Source organism: Amaranthus tricolor, chromosome 2, assembly GCF_026212465.1.
Source record: "Amaranthus tricolor cultivar Red isolate AtriRed21 chromosome 2, ASM2621246v1, whole genome shotgun sequence".
NCBI classification, from domain to species: Eukaryota; Viridiplantae; Streptophyta; class Magnoliopsida; order Caryophyllales; family Amaranthaceae; genus Amaranthus; species Amaranthus tricolor.
The window spans coordinates 11,381,771-11,391,903 of NC_080048.1; the positions used below are offsets into that span (position 1 = coordinate 11,381,771).

General features: G+C 33.0%; 1 protein-coding gene across 1 annotated transcript; it reads right to left on the reverse strand.

Annotated features, from left to right (window-relative positions):
- Window positions 1-6,129: 6,129 nt before the first annotated feature.
- On the reverse strand, window positions 6,130-9,317 carry LOC130805513 (triacylglycerol lipase 2; the record flags this gene model as incomplete). Its single annotated transcript, XM_057670287.1, has 9 exons — window positions 6,130-6,714; window positions 6,893-6,988; window positions 7,065-7,144; window positions 7,240-7,280; window positions 7,376-7,519; window positions 7,596-7,709; window positions 7,823-7,963; window positions 8,820-8,924; window positions 9,072-9,317. Coding segments are annotated over 9 exons (1,296 nt in total), but the record flags the coding sequence as incomplete, so codon positions are not given.
- Window positions 9,318-10,133: the final 816 nt, after the last annotated feature.

Sequence of the window (10,133 nt, forward strand, 5' to 3'; positions counted from 1 at the left end):
CTACTTGCAGAAACATAATATGCAATCAGAAGTTCAGAAAATAGACCAGCAGGGACACCACAACTAAAAGCAATAACAAAAGCGACACGATATGTCATAAGGGAAAAATTAATCAATGGAGTTCTACCAGCAATAGGAGCCAAATGGCTAACTCATGTTTTCAGGACTATACTATGTTCTTTCTCTCGCCTTGGTGGCATTCCTAAAGGTGAATGAAAAATCATCTCATGAGTTTCCCTAAGCGGCTATAGAAAGGTAGGAATTTGAGGTGCTGCATCTTTGTCTGTCCCATCAATTTGATTGAGTTCCACTAAATATCAATGTGTTCTTTGAGAAGAGTTTTAATCATGGATTATAGTGAAATTTTGGTTGACCAAAGGATGGATCCCATAGCAACAACACCTTGCCCCCATTCACTTGAATTACATCATTTGAAGCTTCCAATTATTGTTATGTTCCCAAACTTCTTTAGCCACTCGATTTCCAAAATGACGTATGTGCAGCCCAATTACAAGGGAAAAAAGTTTTCCTTCACTCCAAAAACCCCTAATTTCAGCACAACATCCGAACATATTCCTTTGCTCTTAACTATTGCCCCATTTTCGAGAGCTACTCCAAATTCCTTTACACCATATATTTGCAGTTGCTTTTCCACCTTATCCGAAATGAAATTGTGTGTGGTGCCTAAATCAACCATAACGACAATTTCCCTTCCTTCGATCTTTCCCACTAGCTGTGAAGTCTTGACTTGTAAGTCCTGCAATCCTGTTTAAAGACATTAATCAATCATAAGTAACATTAGCACTTGCAAACTTTTCTGAAAATTTTCTTCCTTTATTATAGTTTTAAGAACCTTACTAGTTGCACTTAATGTTCTCATCAAACTAGTAATGGAATTCAAATGAGATGACCATCGAGTGTTAGCAACTCTTTGTAAATTTCCATTCTAATGCAACCCTCTCGCAGTTTTGGTCCCCACATGGGCAACATTGTTAGCTATCTCAGATTGTTGATTAGCTTGTAGTTCATCATGTCTTTTAATCGCCATCAACTATATCTTAACAAAAGTTGCTAATTTAGTGAAAAATTGTTCTATAGGAATCACTTCTTTGTAGCTCTAATTAATGCTAATTGAAGCCTATGAGCAAAACAATGGACATAATAAGCATAAGGGGAGTCCTTCAGTATCAAAGCTTTCAAACCATTAAATTCTCTTTGCGTATTAGAAGCACCATCATACCCTTGACCTCGAACATTTTTTATATTCAAGTTATGGTAAGACAAAAATCGATATAATTCTTCTTTTAAAGTCAATGATACATTGTTTTTAACATGGACGAGATCAAAAAATTGCTCCTTAAGAATGCCAAACCTATCAACAAACCTTAACACAATCGTCGTCTGCTCTCTTTCAGCTCTATCTTGTGTTTAATCAAGAATAATATAAAATATTGCCTCTCTAATCTCCTTTCTTACTTCTTGTACTTCACTATCAAAGTATGCATAAGATATATCAATGATTTATTATAAATACAACAAAAAATTAAAATATTAGTAAAAAGGGCCTAACCAAATTTACAAAGAAACACATATTAAGTCGGCAAGCCAACTGTAGCTTCGCCATTAATGCAACCCGTGATTTAAAATTATGGAGTAAAAATAGTTGTATTTTAAATAGGAAAAATTAACTAGAATAATCTAATCTTTTATTGATTTTCATATAATAATCTCAACTTTTAATTAACCATAAATAATCCCAACAATAAAGGGTACCTGTTAAGAATACACCAAGGTAAGCTCTTACCTATACAAAAAGTCATTTTGCAGAGAAATAAAGTAAATGCAAAATTAAATTATAAAAAAATCAAAAAAAATTTAAAAGTTAAAAAAGGAATTGAGTAAGTTTATTTTTTGATTTTAACTTCTAATTTTTAACATTTTAAATTTTTTTATTTTTCGTTTTTTAGTGAGGTAATGAACTTGTAAAAATCGGTAACCATTTGAACAACAATGTTCTTGGGTAAGTGACCTTAAAATTCGGACTATTCATGGTTCATTAAAAGTTGGAATTATCGTTGAAAAATTAATAAAAATTAGAATATTCCAAGTATTCTTATAAATATTAGCTAATATAGTCTTTTTTTATTATGTATCACATTCTAAAAAGTATATTATGCGATTGAATTTGAATATATATTATAGCAAACTTGAATTCAATGACGAAATGAAATTTTCAAGTTAACAATTTACATTGGAATGTCTAAGAAACGAGTCATAAAACCTTAAAATGCCACTTCTGTCACAATCATTACCGCAATCGCAATGACATTTCTGATTTTTTTTTCCTATAGTTTTCTACTAATAATTCATTTATTATGTGTTTATCCATAATTTACTTGGAATGCAAAATAGTTCGGGACATGGGACGGAAACAGGTATGCGGAATGCTACCTAAGGACTAAGGTGACTCCGAAATGTTGTGTAAGATTAAGATTTTTTTAATAAATAAATTAAAAGTCTAATTAAAATAGAATCTAAAACATTGCAGTGTATGAATACGTTTGCTAAATACAACCAATAAAAAATAAATATCTTTTCATCTTACATTTTCTTCACTCTTATGGCTTAAATCTATCAATTTAATAGAGGAATCCTCTAATAATGAATTTTTGGGATCAACATCCCATTTTCTATACATTCTTTTTGTGTAGCTAGCTGTGAATCGTGATATTAGTTTTATATTCGAAAAAATAAAGATTAACTTGTCAGGACAAACAGAATTGAGACGATATCTTTTGATGTTAAGAATGCATATATGAGTATGTGCTCCTAACTCTTTCTGCCGAAGAACTGCTAATCGGCTGAAATAAGACTTTTGATGCAATTTTCACAAGTTGTGGAGTTTTTGATCCATACGTAGACCACCAATATATAGAAGACATAATCAGGACGGAGCAAACACTATAAAGAGCCTGCTTAATTTTGTTTTTATATTAAAATTGGGGCTCTTTGTTAACAATTAAAGAGAATTTAGTTTACTTTTGAAAATACTTTCATACTAATATACTTAGAGTTAGGACAAGGTAGTATATGTAGGGAACTTACTAGAGATATTCTAATCACATTTCACAAAACCTTTAAATTATAAAAAATTCAAAAACTAAGTATCTTTAGATAACCCACAAATTAATCATATAAAAAAATAAAATAATTTTTTTTTTCATAATTCACCAAAATCAAATTAAATTTTCACTCAATCAAAGATTCCAACAGACAATAAAATTGTCAATCATTAAAACAATAAAACCAAACTCTACTTAGAAACTTTAGAAAAACCAAAACCATCAAACACATCTTTAAGCAAAAAAAATTAGAAAAAAACCCAAACATACAAATATTGGTACCATGCTTGCAAATACGATCCATGCAGAAGAAAAAGGTTGGCAGATGTAGTAAATCATAATGAAAAATAATAATGTAGAGATTTGTGTTTGGAATTTTAAATATTTGGTTTGTATTAAATAATAATGAGAAGTACTACTTCGATTTATATAACAGATTAGAACTAAATTAAACAAACAAAATATTACGGAATATTAAATTTAAGGAAACTAAATCACAATAATACAAAATATAATATTCTACATTCCTACATTTCCCTCGAGTTTAGTCTTTCAATTACCAAGACCGAAGTTGCCAAAAATATTCTTCAATACTTTTGAGCCAATTGCCTTTAATAGAAAGTATGTTGGTTGATCTTTTGATTTTACAAAGGATATTTTGCGACAAATTCTCCATAATTGATTTTCCATTTTTGGGTTTAGATAAAAGGTCAAAAAATAAATTGAGTTGATTTATTTTATTATGTGGGTCATCGACTTTGGATTTTTCCTCCACGTCAATTTAGATTTCCATAATTGAAATTTCTTACTTGCCCTAATTATTCCCAACCTCATTTCTCTCTCCATAATTTTCATTTGCTTTTGCTCATCTCCTTCTAATATCAATTTTTTTCTTTCCCTTTTACCATTGATGGAGGTTGTTGCTTGCTTTTCCTCATCTCTTACTAACATCTTATTTTTTCTTTCTCTTTTACCATTGTTTTCTAAATTCTGGTGAGGGACATTATTACCCGAGTTCGATTTTAAATTTGGGTTTTCTAGGTTTGCTTGTCTCGAATATTCTGGGTTTGTTTTTAAATCAAGGTTTTGATATTCCGAGGGATTAAATCCCCATGATGTCTTTTCTACCATACGTCTCCCCCTCGAGACATCAAGTTGAATGGTCTCATTAACGGGATGTAGGAACGGGTCTGAGAATGAAGTTGATTCTTATCTTTAAATCTCGAGCGGAGGTAGTGTAGTTAAGAAAATATTCTACAAAGTCTCAGTCGATATTGTTGATGATCCATGAGATAACCATACAATCATTTTGGAGCCATGGTGGAGTTGTGGTGGATAGAGGGATGGCGGTTAGGGGTGTTCAAAATCGAATAGCGGGTCGATCCGGATCCGGAAATCCGGGTAGCTGATTTTTCGGATACCTAAAAATATGACCCGGATTGAAAAACGAATATCCGGTTTTGTTAATATCCTTAAACATGCGTTTTTTCTCTTAATCACCACATATAAATGAACATAACTTATATTTAAATTAAGCTATTACAAAATTGCTAGTTCAGTGACATAAATTAAAAAAACTTAAGCTATAAATAATATCCAAATTGAAAAACTTAAGCTATATTAAAAAAAAAAAAACTTAAAATAACATAATCTATTAAAAAAACTTCAAATGAACATATTCTATAATTAACTTAAGACTTTTGAGGAAGATTTACCAAGAAGATACTGACTTTACTCGGTGGTGAAATGAAAGGAGGCATATGCATAGTGTAAAAGAATAGCAGCATTAGGCCATTTGAGTTTCCAAAAACATAATTTTAAAAAATAAAAACTTATAATCCGGTTACCGGGTATCCAGATTGTCATAAAGTGTGATCCGTATTCGACCTGAATACCCGATTTTGAAACTGGGTACCCGGTCCTGATTATGTTAACCGGGTAAATTATCCGGTTTTCAAAACTAGATACCTTGGGTTTTCCAAAACGGATATTTTTGAACACCCCTAATGGCGGTGATATGGTTGAGGTTCCCCGGATCACCGAATTCTATTTTCAATTGTTTACACCACGTGGTGTAATTTTGGTAGTTTAGTTTTTCCAATTTGAATTGGTTGTTCAAGTTTTTGGGTCATTTTTAAAAAAAATTGAAATATTTGTTCCATTTGTGCCATGGATATCATGGTTTTGTTTGTTTTGGTTTGGTTTGATTGGTTTTGGTTTTTGTTTGAATCGATTTTGGTCGATTATGATAAATGCTAAAATATCGATAGAGTTTTTCCGTCTAAGAAAACCTTACGACTCTGAGACCATGTAGAAAATCATAATACGGAAATAATAATATAGAGATTTGTGTTTGGAGTTTTGAATACTTCGTTTGTATTGAATAATAATGAGAAATAGTACCTTTATTTATACAAGAGATTAAAAATAAATTAAATGACTAAAATATTACAAAATATTAAATTTAAAGAAACCAAATCACAATAATATAAAATATACATAACCCACCAAAGTTAAAGCAAAGACTACGACAAAAATGCATGGACTGTCTGATCCATTGGAGCGTGATGAAGTGGGCAAAATGTAAAAAAATGTTTGATATTGCCTGCCCTGCAAGAATAATGTCACCCGTTGTATCTGGAACTCTCTCCTCTGCCACAAGGAAAGTGTGGGAGGTAGCTGAACTCATGAGTAAGGTTCGGTTCAAAGGGCATGCATATGGAAGAAGAGTAAAAGACCTTGATGCAGCAGCTCAAGCAACACAAAAATTGATGTCAATGCAGCGTGAAGTCATCCACTGCGATGATCTCTTCAACAAAATGCTAAAACATAGTAATGATTTTGAAACAGAAGCTGATGTTAATCCACTTTTAGCTCCACATATAACTGCCCAGATGCACTTTCTGGCACAGCCTCACCATTTTTATGTCAAACTCTGAATGTTATTCTTCCAAGAAAAACGTAGTTTCTATACTAGCTCGCCCCCCCCCCCCCCCCCCCCCCCCCCTTTTTCGGCTTTTACTTTTTTTCTTCTGCGTGTTTTATCTTGCGTAAGTATAAAAACTCATATAGAATTCGAAATTGTAAGTATTAAATTACATATAAGATATGATTTTGGATACCCAACACCTACAAGAAGTAAACATTCTATAATAGTATTAGGACTTATTTGATGTCCGAGTGCTCAAACATGAATGCTATCTAAATACGAGCTCAATTTTGTACGATTAAAGCATGATGTTCATCAGTATCAATTCCTCAAATTAAGACTCATCTTGTTTCCTGAAGAAATCAATGAGAGGATCGTAAACGAGTTTCTTAGCGTTCAGAGCCAGGACATAATCAGCATGTGCATAGTCTTGAATGAACTGGAGGAAAAGTTTGTCTTTGTCGTGATTTTTGAGGTTATCGAGCAGGAACTTGACATCGTCAACATCCGCAAGCTCGTCCCTTCCTCCATGAGCAATGAATAGAGGGAGGTTACTTGGAATGTTTGTTAGATCATACACTGGTGGTTTAACCTGTCCATAGTGTTCCATGTTCTTATCCGGGTCTAGATAGTCATACCTTGCTATTGTTCCATCCCTTGCCACTGTTAACAATTTCACATACGAGACAAGAATTAGTAACCCCATATTTTCAAATGTGTGCCAATATACAGGAACTTTAACCTTTTCTTGCTGTTCAATTATCGATATTATCGATCTCTATTGCATTATCAGAGCCTGCATCTATGATGAATGAATTTGAGTTGATCAAGAACCGCTTACTTTGAGAAAAGTGAATCATGTTTTTGGTCGCTGTTGGTTGAGGTTCGTGCTCCAGAAAGGTAGAAACTGTGGATGTGCTCAGGCAACAGTTTTCACCTACATATATCATCCTTCATCTATATCATTAAGGATCATTATCGTGGATAAATGACGATATTGAAGGCGTTCATACCAGTAAATGATGTCAAAAAATCTGTACAGTCGATTCCCTGCTTCTTGCATATACCTTTCAACAGGTTCATTACAGCCTCCCTGTTCGAGAAGCAAAAATGAAAATAACATCAAGAAATCTCATTCAAATTATGTCGATTGTAGAAGGAACATAGAAGAGTGTTTTGTTTTCTCACCCACGAGGTACAAATTCATGTAGTCCAGACCAGTACATAAACTGTGATGAATAGATACCGACTGTTAGACATTAGTTTCAGTAATAGCGCGACAAAGGAAAAAAAAACAACCGAAAGTTAAGAAAATAACATGTACCTCAGTGACAAAGTTTTCTGCAGCATTTTTAGCTAGTGGGGAAGTCATTCGACTAAGATAAGCAATCGGACAGAGCAAGGCCGCTGATCTCACCATGTTCAATAGCTTCTGCTGGGAAAATGCAGTCAGGGCTATTAATGTTCCCTACATACAAACTGCTTTACTGTCATTTCTCAGATTGACAAGCTATTAAAGTTTCAATTTGGTACTTATAATTAACCTGTGAATGCCCAACATAATGCAGCTTCTGTTCACCAGTATGATCATAAATATATTGGATGATTGCTGGAAGATCATATGTCATTAGTTCATCCCACGACCAATCCCAATATGCCTACAAAATGATCAAAACATTGACAGGGAAAAAGGAAAAGTGGGTGTCAAAATCCAGCATGAAATCTTGAGGAAAAATGATTGAATAGTTCTATATTAGGAAAGAAAGATAACCGAATCATTAGAGTTTAATGTGACATGGTTGAGGCTATATTTAGTGCCGCGAGAGTTGGAAATCCAAACGTCAAAACCGTTATCTGCTAAAATGTATGCCAAAGATTGGTCTGGAGGATTAAGCAGCCATGTAACTCCATCCTACATCCAAATTAAAATGATAATAATGTTACAAGAAAAGCAGAGTTCGTTATGTCCGAGTAAAGAGGACCTGACAAGCCTACTCAACGTAAAATCAGTGGCATTCCTGACATTTTAAGGGCTCTTTTATGGAGGATCAACTTCGCTCTTTAATTGGTGTTTGCAAAAGCAAAGTTACAATTTACAAGCGTTGTTCTACGTTATGTATGACAACATTGCTAATAAATCGAGGTATTGGACCCTTTCTAGCTTTGGGCCGTAGTCAAATGTGTACCTTGCCTAAAGTCAAGAACGGTTTTGGGTGAGATTATTGGCTTGCCTGGATTGAGGGTATTAGCGGAGAAATAGTATTTCAATAAAAAGTTAGGGAGATAAATATGATTTGGATTGAAAGTAAATATTTTAGCTTGCAATATTTACCTCCAATTAGGGGCTATTACAACACCCCACTCCACCCAAGGTAATAATTTCAACAGAAATTGTTTCCTCCATCTCCTCTCTCCTACCAGCAAACCTTGGTTTTTTGTTCCTTAAATATAAGATGTGATTTCTCTCTTCTCCATCTCCCATTAGAGCATGTTTTCTTTTGCCAATTTCAATTGCAGCTAATAAAGTATCTTAGTACCATGCCACTCCATTTGAGGTTAATTAAATACTCCAATATAAATGCCAAACCATAAAAAAATTTATTCCAAGAATTACTTTTTCATTACTGTATCCTCCTTTACTATTTCACATGGAAAAATCTCCTGGCTTAGTACTAGTAATCCAGGCGAACCCTATGAGTATTAATAAACAAAGGAATTATAAAATATTGGGAGTCAATTCAAGATAGAATGAGTTATGTATAACTAACCATTAGAACTCCATGCTGCAGAAGCACTGGAATGCTGATGTCTTCATTTTTATGGCCTGTTGGAATTCTTTGTAAACTGAGAATATAACCATCTTCTGTAATCACCTGAAAAACTCCAACACCAATCCACCAAATTAGTTAATCTAGGAAGACCCCAGACCCTGATCATAGTTTCTATAAGCGGAATATACTAATTTTGATGAAGATATTGAAGATATAATGTAGAAACAATGAATGAGAATGTGAATTAACTGTGTGTTCCTCACAAACATATCCCCATGATTCCACAATCAATTTACAGATGCCCTCATTGGAAGATGGAGCTAATGCGACTAATTCATCACGAGTCTTAGAAATAATCAGCCTTGTTCTTGCTCTAACTAATAGTAGAAACAAGAAAAATACAGTTAATAATAAATTTAAAATGCCATTCATTTTGATAAATGCATAGGAAGATATATGCTGTAGTAGTGCTGCTGGTAATAAAGAAATAGTTGAACAAATTTAAGTTAGAAAAAGAATCTGGCATGTGATACATAAAAACAATAGTACACCTATGTCCATTTGTGAAATGGTGGACCTACTTTTTTAACCCAATTATTTAACTTAGTATACAAATTCTCTTTTTGTCAAGGAACTATATCAAACATTAGGCAATAGCTTATGCTGGTCAGTGATTAATCAAGTCTTGGAATATTTTATATACTCCGCTTTTGCATGTCTCGTAGGAAGTTCATAATTTACACTTTATTGTTGTTGAATTGCCATGGTTGCTGACATTTTGTCAATAAACATGAAGATACAGTGGAGGTGCAAAACTTTTTATTCTATGGGTTCAGAATCCACCAAATTAAGAATATCAAATTTCAAATTATAAGTAACAAGTTGAGTTTCTAAAGAACCAATTGTTATAATGAAAAGAACTGCACCATCCGTTGTTTAAAGAAGTTTTCACAAAGAATGTTCACGGGAGTTTAGAAAAATAAAATATTTTAGATGGTGTATATATTAGTGAATGATAAATTTGATGGAGGAAAAGTAGGCTATAACCATTAAAAGAATATTAAAAGAAAATTAGTTGAAAAAATATAGGGATTACAAAAATGTTTCAGGTCGTCTATTGAAAGACTAAAGAGATAGTTCTCCAAGGCCCAGCTTAACAAACTTTTTTAAAAAAATGAAAATTAAGAAAACTTACACCGCTTAACTTAACACATTTGAAAATAAGTGTTTCCTTTCTTCATTCTCTTTCACTGCAAATAACTAACTTCAAAATAATCAAAACACGAAGAACAATACCAATACAACATATTT